The sequence below is a fragment of the Manis pentadactyla genome, chromosome 10 (assembly GCF_030020395.1).
Source record: "Manis pentadactyla isolate mManPen7 chromosome 10, mManPen7.hap1, whole genome shotgun sequence".
Classification (NCBI taxonomy): Eukaryota; Metazoa; Chordata; class Mammalia; order Pholidota; family Manidae; genus Manis; species Manis pentadactyla.
In genome coordinates this window covers 63765846-63786918 of record NC_080028.1, presented here as the reverse complement: position 1 = coordinate 63786918, position 21073 = coordinate 63765846, and the positions used below count along the sequence as shown (strand labels likewise).

Below are 21073 nucleotides of genomic sequence, written 5' to 3'. Positions count from 1 at the left end.
AACTAAGGACACGGAATCCAGCACGATTATCATTTAAATATGAAGGAGGGATTAAACAATCCCCAGACAAGCAAAACTTGAGGGAATTTGCCTCCCATAAACCACCTCTACAGGGTATTTTAGAGGGACTGCTCTAGATGGGAGTACTCCTAAGACTAAATAGATGTCACCAGAGGAAATAAAATCTCAGCAAAGAAAGAAGACCAACCAAATAATAACTAAAGGCAAAAAATAAAATCAATTACCCACAAAAGTAGTCAAACGAAACACCAAGAGCACACAATAAAACACCCAACATGTAAAGAATGGAGGAGGAGGAATAAGAAGGGAGAGAAATAAAGAATCATCAGACAGTGCTTATAATAGCTCAATAAGCGAATTAAGTTAGACAGAAAGATAGTAAAGAAGCTAACCTTGAACCTTTGGTAACCACGAATTTAAAGCCTGCAATGGCAATAATTACGTATCTTTCAATAATCACCCTAAATGTAAATGGACTGAAAGCACCAATCAAAAGACACAGAGTAATAGAATGGATAAAAAAGCAAGACCCATCTACATGCTGCTTACAAGAGACTCACCTCAAACCCAAAGACATGCACAGATTAAAAGTCAAGGGATGGAAAAAGATATTTCATGCAAACAACAATGAGAAAAAAGCAGGTGTTGCAATACTAGTATCAGACAAAATAGACTTCAAAACAAAGAAAGCAACAAGAGATAAAGAAGGATATTACATAATGATAAAGGGCTCAGTCCAACAAGAGGATATAACCATTATAAACATATATGCACCCAATACAGGAGCACCAATATATGTGAAACAAATACTAAGAGAATTAAGGGAGGAAATAGAATGCAATGCATTCATTTTGGGAGACTTTAACACACCACTCACTTCAAAGGACAGATCCACCAGAAAGAAAATAAGTAAGGACACAGAAGCACTGAAGAACACACTAGAGCAGATGGACCTAATAGACATCTATAGAACTCTACATCCAAAAGCAACAGGATACATATTCTTCTCAAGTGTACATGGAACATTCTCCAAAATAGACCACATACTAGGCCACAAAAAGAGCCTCAGTAAATTCCAAAAGATTGAAATCCTACCAAACAACTTTTCAGACCACAGCGGTATAAAACTAGAAATAAATTCTACAAATCAGGCAAAAAGAAATAAATTCTACAAACACATGGAGGCTTAACAACATGCTCCTAAATAATCAATGACCAAATCAAAATGGAGATCCAGCAATACATGGAAACAAATGACAACAACAACACAAAGCCCCAACTTCTGTGGGACACAGCAAAAGCAGTCTGAAGAGGAAAGTATATAGCAATCCAAGCATATTTAAAGAAGGAAGAACAATCCCAAATGAATAGTCTAATGTCACAATTATCGAAATTGGGAAAAAAAGAACAAATGAGGCTTAAGGTCAGCAGACGGAGGGACATAATAAAGATCAGAGAAGAAATAAATAAAATTGAGAAGAATAAAACAATAGAAAGTATCAATGAAACCAAGAGCTGCTTCTTCGAGAAAATAAACAAAATAGATAAGCCTCTAGCCAGACTTATTAAGAGGAAAAGAGAGTCAACACAAATCAACAGTATCAGAAACAAGAAAGGAAAAATCACGACGGACCCCACAGAAATACAAAGAATTATTAGAGAGTACTATGAAAACCTATATGCTAACAAGCTGGGAAACCTAGGAGAAATGGACAACTTCCTAGAAAAAAACAACCTTCCAAGACTGACCCAGAAAGAAACAGAAAATCTAAACAGAGCAATTACCGGCAACAAAATTGAAGCGGTAATCAAAAAACTACCAAAGAACAAAACCCCCGGGCCAGATGGATTTACCTTGGAATTTTATCAGACATACAGGGAAGACATAATACCCATTCTCCTTAAAGTTTTCCAAAAAATAGAAGAGGAGGGGATACTCCCAAACTCATTCTATGAAGCTAACATCACCCTAATACCAAAACCAGGCAAAGACCCCACCAAAAAAGAAAACTACAGACCAATATCCCTGATGAACGTAGATGCAAAAATACTCAACAAAATTTTAGCAAACCGAATTCAAAAAAAAATACATCAAAAGGATCATACACCATGACCAAGTGGGATTCATCCCAGGGATGCAAGGATGGCACAACATTCAAAAGTCCATCAACATCATCCACCACATCAACAAAAAGAAAGACAAAAACCACATGATCATCTCCATAGATGCTGAAAAAGCATTTGACAAAGTTCAACATCCATTCATGATAAAAACTCTCAGCAAAATGGGAATAGAGGGCAAGTACCTCAACATATTAAAGGCCATCTATGAAAAACCCACAGCCAACATTATACTGAACAGTGAGAAGTTGAAAGCTTTTCCTCTGAGATCGGGAACTAGACAGGGATGCCCACTCACTCCACTGTTATTTAGCATAGTACTGGAGGTCGTAGCCACGGCAATCAGACAAAACAAAAAAATACAAGGAATCCAGATCGGTAAAGAAGAAGTTAAACTGTCACTATTTGCAGATGACATGATACTGTACATAAAAAACCCTAAAGACTCCACCCCAAAACTACTAGAACTGATATCGGAATATAGCAAAGTTGCAGGATACAAAATCAACACACAGAAATCTGTGGCTTTCCTATACACTAACAATGAACCAACAGAAAGAGAAATCAGGAAAACAACTCCATTCATAATTGCATCAAAAAAAATAAAATACCTAGGAATAAACCTAACCAAAGAAGTGAAAGACTTATACTCTGAAAACTACAAGTCACTCTTAAGAGAAATTAAAGGGGACACTAACAGATGGAAACACATCCCATGCTTGTGGCTAGGAAGAATTAATATCGTCAAAATGGCCATCCTGCCCAAAGCAATATACGGATTTGATGCAATCCCTATGAAACTACCAGCAACATTCTTCAATGAACTGGAACAAATAATTCAAAAATTCATATGGAAACACCAAAGACCCAGAATAGCCAAAACAATCCTGAGAAAGAAGATTAAAGTAGGGGGGATCTCACTCCCCAACTTCAAGCTCTATTATAAAGCCATAGTAATCAAGACAATTTGGCACTGGCACAAGAGCAGAGCCACAGACCAATGGAACAGACTAGAGAATCCAGACATTAACCCAGACATATATGGTCAATTAATATTTGATAAAGGAGCCATGGACATACAATGACGAAATGACAGTCTCTTCAACAGATGGTGCTGGCAAAACTGGACAGCTACATGTAGGAGAATGAAACTGGACCATTGTCTAACCCCATATACAAAAGTAAACTCAAAATGGATCAAAGACCTGAATGTAAGTCACGAAACCATTAAACTCTTGGAAAAAAACATAGGCAAAAACCTCTTAGACATAAACATGAGTGACCTCTTCTTTAACATATCTCCCCGGGCAAGGAAAACAACAGCAAAAATGAACAAGTGGGACTATATTAAGCTGAAAAGCTTCTGTACAGCAAAGGACACCATCAACAGAACAAAAAGGTATCCTACAGTATGGGAGAATATATTCAAAAATGACAGATCCGATAAAGGGTTGACATACAAAATATATAAAGAGCTCACACACCTCAACAAACAAAAAGCAAATAATCCAATTAAAAAATGGGCAGAGAAGCTGAATAGACAGTTCTCTAAAGAAGAAATTCAGATGGCCAACAGACACATGAAAAGATGCTCCACATCGCTTGTCATCAGAGAAATGCAAATAAAAACCACAATGAGATATCATCTCACACAATGGCTACCATCAAAAAGACAAACAACAACAAATGTTGGCGAGGTTTTGGAGAAAGGGGAACCCTCCTACACTGCTGGTGGGAATGTAAATTAGTTCAACCATTGTGGAAAGCAGTATGGAGGTACATCAAAATGCTCAAAACAGACTTACCATTTGACCCAGGAATTGCACTCCTAGGAATTTACCCTAAGAATGCAGCAATCAAGTATAAGAAAGACCAATGCACCCCTGTTTATCGAAGCACTATTTACAATAGCCAAGAATTGGAAGCAACCTAAATGTCCATAATAAAGAAGATGTGGTATTTATACACAATGGCACAATACTCAGCCATAAGAAAAGGGCAAATTCTACCATTTGCAGCAACATGGATGGAGCTGGAGGGTATTATGCTCAGTGAAACAAGCCAAGCGGAGAAAGAGAAATACCAAATGATTTCACTCATCTATGGAGTAGAAGAACAAAGGAAAAACTGAAAGAACAAAACAGCAGCAGAATCACAGAACTCAAGAATGGACTAACAGGTACCAAAGGGAAAGGGACTGGGGAGGATGGGTGGGTGGGGAGGGATAAGGGGGGGGAGAAAAAGGGGGGTATTAAGATTAGCATCCATAGGGGGGTGGGAGAAAGGGGAGGGCTGTACAACACAGAGAAGACAAGTAATGATTCTACAACATTTTGCTACGCTGATGGACAGTGTCTGTAAAGGAGTATATAGGGGGGACCTGGTATAGGGGAGAGCCTAGGAAACGAAGTATTCGTCATGTAAGTGTAGATTAATGATAAAAAAAAAAAAAAAAGCAGTTCCTGTGTGGTGACCTCCAATGAGCTCTACACAATGATCTAAAGGGCATATAAAAGTGTAGGCAGGGGGAGGGGCGGAAGATGGCGGCATGAGTAGAGCAGCGGAAATCTCCTCCCAAAACAACATATATCTATGAAAATATAACAAAGACAACCCTTCCTAGAATAAAGACCAGAGGACACAGGACAATATCCAGACCACATCCACACCTGAGAGAACCCAGCGCCTCGCGAAGGGGGTAAGATACAAGCCCCGGTCCCGCGGGAGCCGAGCGCCCCTCCCCCCAGCTCCCGGCGGGAGAAGAGCAGGCAGAGCGGGAGGGAGACGGAGCCCAGGGCTGCCGAACACCCAGCCCCAGCCATCCGGGCCAGAGTGCAGGGCCCTCGATACTGGGAAAACAGAGCAGCAAGAACAGTGAGCAGGCACTGGAGGCTGGGCGACAGAGGACATAAGAAAAGCGCGCGACGATTTTTTTTTTTTTTGCTTTTTTGCTGCTTTGTTTTGGCGAGCGCTTTTTGGAAGTCTTAAAGGGACAGGGACCCCAATACTAGGGAAACAGGGCAGAAAGACCGGTGAGCAGAGGCCTGAGGCTGGCACCGGAGAATAAAGAAAAACGAACGACCACCTTTTTTTTTTTTAATTAAAAAAAATTTTTTTTTCTTCTTTTTTTTGTGGTCGTTGTTTTGTTTTGGCGGGTGCTTTTTGGAAGTCTTAAAGGGGCAGGGCGGGTCACTTAATCCAGAGGTAGGGAATCCGGGATCTCTGGGCACCCTAACCCCTGGGCTGCAGGGAGCAGGGAGGCCCCTTACGGAGATAAATAGCCTCCCAGCACCTCCTGCTCCAACGCGACTCCACCATTTTGGAGTAGCTGCCCGAGCCAGGCCACGCCCACAGCAACAGCGGAGATTAACTCCATAGCAGCCGGGCAGGAAGCAGAAACCCTGTCTGCGCGCAGCTGCGCAGCACAAGCCACTAGAGGTTGCTGTTCTCCCAGGAGAGGAGGGCCACAAACCAACAAGAAAGGAAGTCCTTCCAGTCGTCACTCATCCCAGCCCTGCAAACTATTCCTATCACTATGAAAAGGCAAAGCTACAGGCGGACAAAGATCACAGAGACAACACCAGAGAAGGAGACAGACCTAACCAGTCTTCCTGACAAAGAATTCAAAATAAGAATCATAAACATGCTGACAGAGATGCAGAGAAATACGCAAGAAAAATGGGATGAAGTCCGGAAAGAGATCACAGATGCCAGAAAGGAGATCGCAGAAATGAAACAAACTCTGGAAGGGTTTATAAGCAGAATGGATAGAATGCAAGAGGCCATTGATGGAATTGAACTCAGAGAACAGGAACGCATAGAAGCTGACATAGAGACAAAAGGATCTCCAGGAATGAAATAATATTAAGAGAACTGTGTGACCAATCTAAAAGGAACAATATCCGTATTATAGGGGTCCCAGAAGAAGAAGAGAGAGGAAAAGAGATGGAAAGTATCTTAGAAGAAATAATTGCTGAAAACTTCCCCACACTGGGGGAGGAAGTAATCAAACAGACCATGGAAATACACAGAACCCCCAACAGAAAGGATCCAAGAAGGGCAACACCAAGACACATAATAATTAAAATGGCAAAGATCAAGGACAAGGAAAGAGTGTTCAAGGCAGCTAGAGAGAAAAAGGTCACCTATAAAGGGAAACCCATCAGGCTAACGTCAGATTTCTCAACAGAAACCGTACAGGCCAGAAGAGAATGGCATGATATATTTAATACAATGAAACAGAAGGGCCTTGAACCAAGGATACTGTATCCAGCATGACTATCATTCAAATATGACGGTGGGATTAAACAATTCCCAGACAAACAAAAGCTGAGGGAATTTGCTTTCCACAAACCACCTCTACAGAACATCTTACAGGGACTGCTCTAGATGGGAGCACTCCTAGAAGGAGCACAGCACAAAACACCCAACATATGAAGAATCGAGGAGGAGGAACAAGACGGGAGAGAAGAAAAGAATCTCCAGACAGTGTATATAACAGCTCAATAAGCGAGCTAAGTTAGGCAGTAAGGTACTAAAGAGGCTAACCTTGAACCTTTGGTAACCACGAATTTAAAGCCTGCAATGGCAATAAGTACATATCTTTCAATAGTCACCCTAAATGTTAATGGGTTGAATGCACCAATCAAAAGACACAGAGTAACAGAATGGATAAAAAAGCAAGACCCATCTATATGCTGCTTACAAGAAACTCACCTCAAACCCAAAGACATGTACAGACTAAAAGTCAATGGATGGAAAAACATATTTCAAGCAAACAACAGTGAGAAGAAAGCAGGGGTTGCAGTACTAATATCAGACAAAATAGACTTCAAAACAAAGAAAGTAACAAGAGATAAAGAAGGACACTACATAATGATAAAGGGCTCAGTCAAACAAGAGGATATAACCATTCTAAATATATATGCACCCAACACAGGAGCACCAGCATATGTGAAACAAATACTAACAGAACTAAAGGGGGATATAGACTGCAATGCATTCATTCTAGGAGACTTCAACACACCACTCACCCCAAAGGATAGATCCACTGGGCAGAAAATAAGTAAGGACACGGAAGCACTGAACAACACAGTAGAGCAGATGGACCTAATAGACATCTATAGAACTCTACATCCAAAAGCAGCGGGATATACATTCTTCTCAAGTGCACATGGAACATTCTCCAGAATAGACCACATACTAGGCCACAAAAACAGCCTCAGAAAATTCCAAAAGATTGAAATCCTACCAACAAACTTTTCAGACCACAAAGGCATAAAACTAGAAATAAACTGTACAAAGAAAGCAAAGAGGCTCACAAACACATGGAGGCTTAACAACACGCTCCTAAATAATCAATGGATCAATGACCAAATCAAAATGGAGATCCAGCAATATATGGAAACAAATGACAACAACAACACTAAGCCCCAACTTCTGTGGGACACAGCAAAAGCAGTCTTAAGAGGAAAGTATATAGCAATCCAAGCGTATTTAAAAAAGGAAAAGCAATCCCAAATGAATGGTCTAATGTCACAATTATCGAAATTGGAAAAAGAAGAACAGATGAGGCCTAAGGTCAGCAGAAGGAGGGACATAATAAAGATCAGAGAAGAAATAAATAAAATTGAGAAGAATAAAACAATAGCAAAAATCAATGAAACCAAGAGCTGGTTCTTTGAGAAAATAAACAAAATAGATAAGCCTCTAGCCAGACTTATTAAGAAGAAAAGAGAGTCAACACAAATCAACAGTATCAGAAACGAGAAAGGAAAAATCACGACGGACCCCACGGAAATGCAAAGAATTATTGGAGAATACTATGAAAACCTATATGCTAACAAGCTGGGAAACGTAGGAGAAATGGACAACTTCCTAGAAAAATATAACCTTCCAAGATTGACCCAGGAAGAAACAGAAAATCTAAACAGGCCAATTACCAGCAACGAAATTGAAGAGGTAATCAAAAAACTACCAAAGAACAAAACCCCCGGGCCAAATGGATTTACCTCAGAATTTTATCAGACATACAGGGAAGACATAATACCCATTCTCCTTAGAGTTTTCCAAAAAATAGAGGAGGAGGGGATACTCCCAAACTCATTCTATGAAGCTAACATCACCCTAATACCAAAACCAGGCAAAGACCCCACCAAAAAAGAAAACTACAGACCAATATCCCTGATGAACGTAGATGCAAAAATACTCAACGAAATATTAGCAAACCGAATTCAAAAATACATCAAAAGGATCATACACCATGACCAAGTGGGATTCATCCCAGGGATGCAAGGATGGTACAACATTCGAAAGTCCATCAACATCATCCACCACATCAACAAAAAGAAAGACAAAAACCACATGATCATCTCCATAGATGCTGAAAAAGCATTTGACAAAGTTCAACATCCATTCATATTAAAAACTCTCAGCAAAATGGGAATAGAGGGCAAGTACCTCAACATAATAAAGGCCATCTATGATAAACCCACAGCCAACATTATATTGAACAGCGAGAAGCTGAAAGCATTTCCTCTGAGATCGGGAACTAGACAGGGATGCCCACTCTCTCCACTGTTATTTAACATAGTACTGGAGGTCCTAGCCACGGCAATCAGACAAAATAAAGAAATACAAGGAATCCAGATTGGTAAAGAAGAAGTTAAACTGTCACTATTTGCAGATGACATGATACTGTACATAAAAAACCCTAAAGACTCCACTCCAAAACTACTAGAACTGATATCGGAATACAGCAAAGTTGCAGGATACAAAATCAACACACAGAAATCTGTGGCTTTCCTATACACTAACAATGAACCAACAGAAAGAGAAATCAGGAAAACAACTCCATTCACAATTGCATCAAAAAAAATAAAATACCTAGGAATAAACCTAACCAAAGAAGTGAAAGACTTATACTCTGAAAACTACAAGTCACTCTTAAGAGAAATTAAAGGGGACACTAACAGATGGAAACTCATCCCATGCTCGTGGCTAGGAAGAATTAATATCGTCAAAATGGCCATCCTGCCCAAAGCAATATACAGATTTGATGCAATCCCTATGAAACTACCAGCAACATTCTTCAATGAACTGGAACAAATAATTCAAAAATTCATATGGAAACACCAAAGACCCCGAATAGCCAAAGCAATCCTGAGAAAGAAGAATAAAGTAGGGGGGATCTCACTCCCCAACTTCAAGCTCTACTATAAAGCCATAGTAATCAAGACAATTTGGTACTGGCACAAGAGCAGAGCCACAGACCAATGGAACAGACTAGAGAATCCAGACATTAACCCAGACATATATGGTCAATTAATATTTGATAAAGGAGCCATGGACATACAATGGCGAAATGACAGTCTCTTCAACAGGTGGTGCTGGCAAAACTGGACAGCTAAATGTAGGAGAATGAAACTGGACCATTGTCTAACCCCATATACAAAAGTAAACTCAAAATGGATCAAAGACCTGAATGTAAGCCATGAAACCATTAAACTCTTGGAAGAAAACATAGGCAAAAACCTCTTAGACATAAACATGAGTGACCTCTTCTTGAACATATCTCCCCGGGCAAGGAAAACAAGAGCAAAAATGAGTAAGTGGGACTATATTAAGCTGAAAAGCTTCTGTACAGCAAAAGACACCATCAATAGAACAAGAAGGATCCCTACAGTATGGGAGAATATATTTGAAAATGACACATCCGATAAAGGCTTGACGTCCAGAATATATAAGGAGCTCTCACGCCTCAACAAACAAAAAACAAATAACCCAATTAAAAAATGGGCAGAGGAACTGAACAGACAGTTCTCCAAAAAAGAAATACAGATGGCCAACAGACACATGAAAAGATGCTCCACATCGCTAATAATCAGAGAAATGCAAATTAAAACTACAATGAGGTATCACCTCACACCAGTAAGGATGGCTGCCATCCAAAAGACAAACAACAACAAATGTTGGCGAGGCTGTGGAGAAAGGGGAACCCTCCTACACTGCTGGTGGGAATGTAAGTTAGTTCAACCATTGTGGAAAGCAGTATGGAGGTACATCAAAATGCTCAAAACAGACTTACCATTTGACCCAGGAATTCCACTCCTAGGAATTTACCCTAAGAATGCAGCAATCAAGTTTGAGAAAGACAGATGCACCCCTATGTTTATTACAGCACTATTTACAATAGCCAAGAATTGGAAGCAACCTAAATGTCCATCAATAGATGAATGGATAAAGAAGATGTGGTACATATACACAATGGAATACTACTCAGCCATAAGAAAAGGGCAAATCCAATCATTTGCAGCAACATGGATGGAGCTGGAGGGTATTATGCTCAGTGAAACAAGCCAAGCGGAGAAAGAGAAATACCAAATGATTTCACTTATCTGTGGAATATAAGAACAAAGGAAAAACTGAAGGAACAAAACAGCAGCAGAATCACAGAACTCAATAATGGACTAACAGGTACCAAAGGGAAAGGGACTGGGGAGGATGGGTGGGTAGGGAGGGATAAGGGGGGGAGGAGTAGGGGGGTATTAAGATTAACATGCATGGGGGGGTAGGAGAAAAGGGAGGGCTGTACAACACAGAGAAGGCAAGTAGTGATACTACAACATTTTGCTATGCTGATGGACAGTGACTGTAAAGGGGTTTATAGGGGAGACCTGGTATAGGGGAGAGCCTAGTAAACATAATATTCGTCATGTAAGTGTAGATTAGTGATAGCAAAAAAAAAAAAAAAAAAAAAAAGGGCAGTTCCTGTGTGGTAACCTCCAACGAGTTCTACACAAGGGTATAAAGGGCATATAAAAGTGTAGGCAAAGGGTCTGTTTGTGTTTATACAGAGGATCAAAGCCTAATTGGGCTACCCCGAAAATGAACTAAGATACGATATGAAAAAGAACTTCCAACATCTGCACCCTCTGGAAGACTCATGCCAGAAGATGATCATCAAAAAACCCCAACAAAGATCCACGCACTGCTACAGCTGTAGATGCACTCATCCCACCAGTTCCTGGACTTGCCATGGGAATGAGGAAGGAGATATCTAAGCTGGCCTGTGCATACAGTAAAACAACAAAATTGGACTGGATCTATACTGTTGGAACTCAACCAAGAATTTGGAGAAGTGCAAATTGTAGCGCTCCAAAGTCTTACAACTACAAACTATTTATTGTTAAAAGAACATATGGCATGTGAACAGTCCCCAGGAATGGGTTGTTTTAATTTGTCTGATTTCTCTCAGACTGTTCAAGTTCATCTGGACAATATCCACCATATCATAGATAAGTTTTCACAAATGCCTAAGGTGCCTAACTGGTTTTCTTGGTTTCACTGCAGATGGCTGGTAATTACAGATATGCTTTGGTTATGTAACTATACTCCTATTATGTTAATGTGTGTGTGCAATTTAAGTAGTAGCTTAAAACCTATACATGCTGAAGTTACTCTACAAGAAGATATATCAAAGAAATAATCAATCTTCCCATGTTTTCTTCCGCCTGCTACTTCTATAGCTTTTCTTCTTCCTTCCTAATTACAACCCTTAAATAGAATTCGTGCCTCATATCAAATTTACCGAGTATCATAATTCTTCCAAGTGGTAAAGATACCTCAAGACAAATGCTGGGCATAGAAGCCACAGGGCATAAATATGCAAAGAAGTAAAAAGCTAACTTTTTCAAACAATAAGGCTTCTCTCTCACTTACCAACTTTACATTTCCCTGTATGGCCCCGGAAGATGACTGGTTAGCCAGAGACGGGTAAGATTCCTCAAGGGAGGAACAACCTAAGACAGGCACAGTCGCAGGGGGGCCATCAGGTGAGAAATTGGGGATCAACAGAGGTGAGGCTTAGAACCTCACCCCCCCGTTCTGAGAGAAATCTTCTGCATACGTGGATGTTTTATTGCCCTGGTCTAGCTTGGATTAACACATAGTCTACAGGCACACACCTGATCATCTACATTTGCTCTCTTACAACACTAAACTATGTTTTCTACCTTTATCTTGTATCTACCTACCACTTCAGCATTTTATTAAAAATAATAATAATAAAGAGAGAAATGTGGTATCCACATATAAATCAAGTATAAAAACCAAATCAGTATTCATATTTGAACTGACTGTTTATAGTTCATAATGCATGAGCAAAACCGAAAGTTTCTGTGATGACTGCCCTTGTACTGTTCACTATGTAACTTATTCATTATGTAAGAATTTGTTCTACATGTAAAAACTTGTTTGTTATGCCTCAGAAGATTGGAGACTGACAAAAATTAGGCTTGGGGTGGAATAATGATTGTGCATTGAGCATTGACTCCCCTATACAGAATTTTATTGTCGTTAACAACCATTTGATCAATAAATATGAGAGATGCCCTCACAAAAAAAAAAAAAAAGGACAGACTTCCAATGGTAAAATAAATTAGTAACCGGGATGTAATGTATAGCATAAGGAATATAGTCAAGATATTGTAACAGCCTGGTAGGGTGATAGCTGGAACCTAGAATTATGTATATAAATGTTCTACCACTGTGTTGTACACTTGAAACTCATGTAATGTAATACTGTGTGTCAACTACCCTTCAATAAAAAATAATTATTAAAAAAAAAAAAAAAAAAAAAAAAACTACAATGAGGTATCACCTCACACCAGTAAGGATGGCTGCCATCCAAAAGACAAACAACAACAAATGTTGGCGAGGCTGTGGAGAAAGGGGAACCCTCCTACACTGCTGGTGGGAATGTAAGTTAGTTCAACCATTGTGGAAAGCAGTATGGAAGTACATCAAAATGCTCAAAACAGACTTACCATTTGACCCAGGAATTCCACTCCTAGGAATTTACCCTAAGAACGCAGCAATCAAGTTTGAGAAAGACAGATGCACCCCTATGTTTATTGCAGCACTATTTACAATAGCCAAGAATTGGAAGCAACCTAAATGTCCATCAATAGATGAATGGATAAAGAAGATGTGGTACATATACACAATGGAATACTACTCAGCCATAAGAAAAGGGCAAATCCAATCATTTGCAGCAACATGGATGGAGCTGGAGGGTATTATGCTCAGTGAAACAAGCCAAGCGGAGAAAGAGAAATACCAAATGATTTCACTTATCTGTGGAATATAAGAACAAAGGAAAAACTGAAGGAACAAAACAGCAGCAGAATCACAGAACTCAATAATGGACTAACAGGTACCAAAGGGAAAGGGACTGGGGAGGATGGGTGGGTAGGGAGGGATAAGGGGGGGAGGAGTAGGGGGGTATTAAGATTAACATGCATGGGGGGGTAGGAGAAAAGGGAGGGCTGTACAACACAGAGAAGGCAAGTAGTGATTTTACAACATTTTGCTATGCTGATGGACAGTGACTGTAAAGGGGTTTATAGGGGAGACTTGGTATAGGGGAGAGCCTAGTAAACATAATATTCATCATGTAAGTGTAGATTAGTGATAGCAAAAAAAAAAAAAAAAAAAAAAAAAAGGGGCAGTTCCTGTGTGGTAACCTCCAACGAGTTCTACACAAGGGTATAAAGGGCATATAAAAGTGTAGGCAAAGGGTCTGTTTGTGTTTATACAGAGGATCAAAGCCTAATTGGGCTACCCCGAAAATGAACTAAGATACGATATGAAAAAGAACTTCCAACATCTGCACTCTCTGGAAGACTCATGCCAGAAGATGATCATCAAAAAACCCCAACAAAGATCCACGCACTGCTACAGCTGTAGATGCACTCATCCCACCAGTTCCTGGACTTGCCATGGGAATGAGGAAGGAGATATCTAAGCTGGCCTGTGCATACAGTAAAACAACAAAATTGGACTGGATCTATACTGTTGGAACTCAACCAAGAATTTGGAGAAGTGCAAATTGTAGCGCTCCAAAGTCTTACAACTACAAACTATTTACTGTTAAAAGAACATATGGCATGTGAACAGTCCCCAGGAATGGGTTGTTTTAATTTATCTGAATTCTCTCAGACTGTTCAAGTTCAGTTGGACAATATCCACCATATCATAGATAAGTTTTCACAAATGCCTAAGGTGCCTAACTGGTTTTCTTGGTTTCACTGGAGATGGCTGGTAATTACAGGTATGCTTTGGTTACGTAACTGTACTCCTATTATGTTAATGTGTGTGCGCAATTTAATTAGTAGTTTAAAACCTATACATGCTGAAGTTACTCTACAAGAAGATATGTCAAAGAAATAATCAATCTTCCCAGGTTTTCTTCCGCCTGCTACTTCTATAGCTTTTCTTCTTCCTTCCTAATTACAACCCTTAAATAGAATTCGTGCCACATGTCGAATTTACCGAGTATCATAATTCTTCCAAGTGGTAAAGACACCTCAAGACAAATGCTGGGCATAGAACCCACAGGGTATAAATATGCAAAGAAGTAAAAAGCTAACCTTTTCAAACAATAAGGCTTCTCTCTCACTTACCAACTTAACATTTCCCTGTATGGCCCCGGAAGATGACTGGTTAGCCAGAGAGGGGTAAGATTCCTCAAGGGAGGAACAACCTAAGACAGGCACAGTCGCAGGGGGGCCATCAGGTGAGAAAATGGGGATCAACAGAGATGAGGCTTAGAGCCCCCCCCACCCTGTTCTGAGAGAAATCTTCCGCATACGTGGATGTTTTATTGCCCGTGTCTAGCTTGGATTAGCACATAGGCTACAGGCACACACCTGATCATCTACATTTGCTCTCTTACAACACTAAACTATGTTTTCTACCTTTATCTTATATCTACCTACCACTTCAGCATTTAATTAAAAATAATAATAATAAAGAGAGAAATGTGGTATCCACATATAAATCAAGTATAAAAATCAAATGAATATTCATATTGGAACTGACTGTTTATAATTCATAATGCATGAGCAAAACCGAAAGCTTCTGTGATGACTGCCCTTGTACTGTTCACCATGTAACTTATTCACTATGTAAGAATTTGTACTGCGTGTAAGAACTTGTTTGTTAAGCTTCAAAAGATTGGAGACTGACGAAAATTAGGCTTGTGGTGGATTAATGATTGTGCATTGAGCATTGACCCCCCTATACAGAATTTTATAGTTGTTAACAACCATTTGATCAATAAATATGAGAGATGCCCTCACAAAAAAAAACAAAAAAATAAATAAATCAGTAACTTCTAGAAGTATCTTTGGAACACTCCTACTTATCTGGAAATGTATAAACATATTTCTAAATAATCCAAGTGTCAAAGTAGAAATCAAAAGGGAAATTAGAAAGTATCTAAACTAAATGGAAATGCAAACACATTATATCCAAACTTACATATTACCATTAAAGCAGTGCTTAGTGGCTAATACATAGTGCTACATGCTTAAAAAACAAAAAAAGCATCAACAAAATTCAGCTTCTACCTTGTAAAACTAGAAAAAGAAATGCAAATTAAGCAGAATGAAATAAAGATTAAGCAGAATTAAGCAGAATAGGAATCAAGAAAATAGAAAGAAATATGGGGGGAGGGGAAAATCAACAAAACCAAGAGCTAGTTCTTTAAGAATAAAACTGGTAAACCTCAAGCAAGACAGATGGGGAAAATACAGGAGATACAAATTACCAGTACTGAAAATTAGAACATGAACATCAGTACAAGGTATTACACATATAAAAAAGGTACTAAAAAATTTGAGGACTTAGACAAATCAGATAGTCTTGAAGAGATACAGCTACTAAAAACTCACTTACAATGAAAAGGTGACTTAAGTAGCCAGTATCAAAGAATCTGAATTTGTAGTTAAAAACCTTCCCACAAAGAAAACTCCAGGCCCAGTTGGGTTTGTTGGTGAGTTTTCTTGAATATTTAGAAGAGAAATAAAAGCAATCTTACACAAATGTATCCAGAAAATTGAAGAGGAGTACTTCCTAACTCATTCTATGAGACCAGCATAACCCTGACACCAAAATCAGACAAAAACATTACAAGAAAATAAACTATAAAACAAGAAGTAACAGGTGTTGGTGAGGTTACAGAGAAAAGGGAACCCTCACACGCTGTTAGTAGGATTGTAAATTCATGCAGCCACTGCGGAAAGCAATATGGAGATTTCTCAAAAAACTAAAAACAGAAATACCATACAATCTACAATTCCACTTCTGGGAATTTACCCAAAGAAAACAAAATCACTAATTCAAAAAAACATATGCACCCCTGTTTACTGCAGCATTATTTATAATAGCCAAAATATGGAAGCAACCTTAAGTATCCATCAACAGATGAATGGATCAAGATGATGTGATACATATAAACAATGGAATATTATTCAGCCACTAAAAAGAATGAAATCTTGCCATTTATGACAACATGGTTGGACCTAGAAGGCATTAGGCTAAGTGAAGTAAATCAGAGAAAGACAAATATGTGGAATCTGAAAAACAAAACTGAACAAAAAATATAAATAGACTCATAAACACAGAAAGCATACTGCCAGTTATCATGAGGGAGTTGGGGTGGATGGGTGAAATAGGTGAAGGGGATAAAGAGGTATAAACTTCAAATTATAAAATAAATTAGTCATAGAGATGGATGTACAGCATAGGGAATACAGCCAATAATATTGTAACATCTTGTATGGTGACAGATGGTACCTGCACTTACAATGGTGAGCATCTCGTAATGTATATAACTGTCAAAACACTATGATGCATATCTGAAAACAATGTAACACTGTGTATCAACTACATTTCAATAAAAAAAATTTTTAGGCAAAACAAAAATTTTTTAATGGTTTTCAATTTTAAAATAAAAGCACTTTTTTTCACATCAGCAACTCGTGAAAATGGTCAGTTAATTGGATTAAAACTTACAGTAGATTCTAAGAGTTCTCACAAGTTTTTTTCCTTTTCTTTCTACTCTACCTATATGACAAACATAATATATATCAATTATTTCTCAAAATGGAAAATAAATAAATACAGGATTCTTAAATTTTAAAAAAAACTAAAAACCAATATATTTCATAAACTTTGGTGCAAAAATTTTAAGCAAAAGTTTAGCAAACTGAATCCAATGATATGTGAAAAGGAAAATACTTCATGACCAAGTCAGGTTTACCCCACTTGGGGTTGGTTTAATATTCAAAAATCAATCCCTATAATTCACCACAGTGAAAATTTTTAAGAAAAACCATATGATCATCTCAAAACACGCAGAAAAAAAACATCCACCTAACAAAAATTAGCAGATACTCAGCTAATGAGGAATAGAAAGAAACTTCCTCATGTTTTGCAGATATTAGCAAGCTGATTCCAAACTCTGCACGAAAATTCAAATAACCTAGAACAACCAAATCAACCTTGAGAATGGTAGAGCACTAACATGCCTAACTAAAGGCTCAGTATAAATCTATAGAAATCAAGAAAGTATAGTATTCATGTAAAGAGAAACAAATAGATTGATACTACAGAATAAAGAGTTCCAAAATAAACATACACTTAATGACAAATTTGCAAACATTTATGGTCAATTAATATATGATAAAGGAGCCATGCACATACAATGGGGAAATGACAGTCTCTTCAACAGATGGTGCTGGCAAAACTGGACAGCTACATGTAAGAGAATGAAACTGGATCACTGTCTAACCCCATACACAAAAGCAAATTCGAAATGAATCAAAGACCTGAATGTAAGTCATGAAACCATAAAACTCTTAGAAAAAAACATGGCCAAAAATCTCCTGGACATAAACATGAGCAACTTCTTCATGAATATATCTCCCCAGGCAAGGGAAACAAAAGCAAAAATGAACAAATAGGACTATTATCAAGCTGAAAAGCTTCTGTAGAGCAAAGGACATCATCAATAGAACAAAAAGGCACCCTACAGTAGTGGAGAATATATTCATAAATGACAGATCCAATAAAGGGTTGACATCCAAAATATATAGAGCTCACGCACCTCAACAAATAAAAAGGAAATAATCCAATTTAAAAATGGCCAGAGGAGCTGAACAGACAGTTCTCTAAAGAAGAAATTCAGATGGCCAACAGGCACATGAAAAGATGCGCCACATCCTGTCATCAGAGAAATGCAAATTAAAACCACAATGAGATATCACCTCACACCAGTAAGGATCGCCACCATCCAAAAGACAAACAACAACAAATGTCGGCAAGGTTGCAGAGAAAGGGAAACTCTCCTACACTGCTGGTGGGAATGCAAATTAGTTCAACCATTGTGGAAAGCAGTATGGAGGTTCCTCAAAAAGCTCAAAATAGAAATACCATTTGACCCAGGAATTCTACTTCTAGGAATTTACCCTAAGAATGCAGCAGCCCAGTTTGGAAAAGACAGATGTACCCCTATGTTTATAGCAGCACTATTTACAATAGCCAAGAAATGGAAGCAACCTAAGTGTCCATCAGTAGATGAATGGATAAAGTAGATGTGGTACATATACACAATGGAATATTGTTCAGCCATAAAAAGAAAACAAATCCTGCCATTTGCAACAACATGGATGGAGCTAGAGGGTATTATGCTCAGTGAAATAAGCCAGGTGGAGAAAGACAAGTACCAAATGATATCATTCATATGTGGAGTATAAGAACAAATAAAAACTGAAGGAACAAAACAGCAGCGGAATCACAGAACCCAAAAATGGACTAACGGTTAACAAAGGGAAAGAGACTGGGCAGGAGGGGTGGGAAGGGAGGGATAAGGGCAGGGAAAAAGAAAGGGGGCATTACGATCAGCATGTATAATGTGGGGGGGCATACGGGGGCTGTGCAACACAGAGAAGAAAAGTAGTGACTCTACAGCATCTTACTACACGCGGGGGGACTTGGTGAAGGGGGGAGTCTAGTAACCATAATGTTCTTCATGTAATTGTAGATTAATGATAATAAAATGAATTTAAAAAATTAAAAGGAAAAAAAAAGTATGTAGCTATAAATAGCAGGGAAGAATAAACTAGCAGTGTGATGAGACTCTTAAGGCAATTTCTAAGTAATTTCCCACAAAGATGAAACTGAGGTCCTTATTTTCAGAGATGTTAAACTGAGTGAAGCTTCATCAAATTCTTAAAGGAATAAACAGACCATAGATCTAAAGAATTGAGAGTTAATGCATGGATTAATGTTCTTAATTGACTTAAATGAGTTAAAGTTATTTTCTGCTCTAAAAGAAAATCGCTTTTTGAACTTTGAAGATATAAATTTGTTTTATGAAATCTAAAACAAAATAGAATTTTAATATACATTTTATTCATGTTTTTAAAAGCCTTAGAAATCGTGATGCACATATCTTTGAATAAAATGTAGAAAATGAAAAAAACAAAAGATAACCATGCCAAATGTTGAAGACATGGAGCAATTAAATTTTAACATACCACCAGTGGAAATGCAAAATGGTAAATCAACAGTTTGGCAGTGTCTTGCCAATGGGTTTCAGCTCCAGGCAAGTTCGCTATGGATTCAGTGTGTCCAAAGAAATTGACCGCAAAATGTTCTTTGGGGTGAAAGGGTTTATTACCCGGCTAGTTCTCCCGGCAGCAGGTCGAGCACTAGAGTCTCTGCCTCTGACAAGAGCACTGGGCCGAGCTCTCTATATAGTGCAATAATAGCTTATGCCTAAAGGTGTGGAAGCAGTAGCCTTGCAACAGGCCAGTTACATCATCAGGCGCTTAAGTTCAGTGAAGATCCAGGCCATAGGAACCCCAACTTCCCCATACCTACCATCATGGGAATAAAGTTGGGTATAAACTCTTTCACCCCAGGAACGTTTCGTTGTCATTCCTCAGTCATATTGAATCCATAGTGAACTTGCTGGGGGCTAAAATACATTGGCAAGACAATTGGTGAAGTCAGCATGGTTCGTTGTTGACCAAGGAGAAAGACAGGCTGCCCTTACGGGAGGGGTGCTTCAGCGGGCTGCCCCTGTGAATGGGGAGACAGTGGATTGTCCCCCAATGGGTATGTGATCTGAGGTGGCTTGCCTCCCAGAGGTCTGGGCCCCACCCCAGGACTGGAAGCAAGTGAAGGTGATACCTGAGGCAGTAGGGATAGCCCTTGGCATAGAAAGTAGGCCTTTTAAGAGACAGAGTGCCCGTGAGACAGCGGGGACTGTAAGTTGGCTGCTTCTCACAGTATTAAAAAAAGTCTACAGAAGAGAAGGACATACTCCTGAAAAAGACCCAAGAAATGGTGGCATGATAACGCAAGTTGCAAACTTCTGTGGATTCTCTGAAGAAGGAAATGGCATTGATATGAGAGGAGTCAGCATGAGAATGCTGGCAGCAAGGTGCCACTGAAGAGGTAAAAGATTCCTTACAGAACGAGATGGCAGCACAACCAGATGCTCTGAAGGAGGAAAAGGCCATCAAGGAAAGAGATGAACTCCTGAGGGAAGCACAGGCAGAGGTGGCATGAGAACACAAGCTGCGAAGAAATAAGGAGAAGATAAGAGAGCTGCTAAAGACTGAGTTAGCATTGCTGCGAGGCACGGTAGAAAAGGTAAAGATTGTAGCAGAGGAGGCACTCGGGGAGGGGAGAGAAAGGTGCCATCAGCCCCGGAAATGAAGGATATGGGGAAGGATGAAGGGATGATGCCGGAGGCACTGGCCCCTTCTGTATCGAAAGCACACCCAGTGCTTGTAAAGAAAATAAAGACCCAGAAGCCAAAAGTTCCCCAAGGAGAGGAGCAGCCCCCTCCCCAGGTTGTGGAGAACTCTATGGTCCACCCCTATACTCAAGCTGAGCTGGTGGATTTGAGCTCCCAGTTTAGGCAGAAGCCCTCAGAGTCAATATCAGCTTGGCTTCTGCCTCTGTGGGACTTAGGAGTGAATGGAATTGTTTGGTCAGGATCAGAGATGGGAAAGCTGGCTTCCCTGACAGTGCAGCCTGCCTTGAGGCAGCAATTAAATAATGCACATCAGAC

The 21073-nt window shown here is 39.2% G+C and overlaps 1 protein-coding gene across 4 annotated transcripts in view; it reads right to left on the bottom strand.

Moving 5' to 3' along the window:
* TBC1D15 (TBC1 domain family member 15) overlaps positions 1–21073 on the bottom strand; it is a 110232-nt gene that overhangs the window by 63984 nt on the left and 25175 nt on the right. Inside the window, exon 1 of one of the 4 annotated variants that reach the window (XM_036930810.2) lies at positions 16793–16847. The exons of the other annotated variants lie outside the window; for them this stretch is intronic. Within the exon in view, the coding sequence (XP_036786705.2) occupies positions 16793–16804 (12 nt within the window). The 5' untranslated portion in view covers positions 16805–16847. Of the gene's footprint in view, positions 1–16792; positions 16848–21073 lie in introns of those variants that run through there. 4 annotated transcript variants of the gene reach the window in all.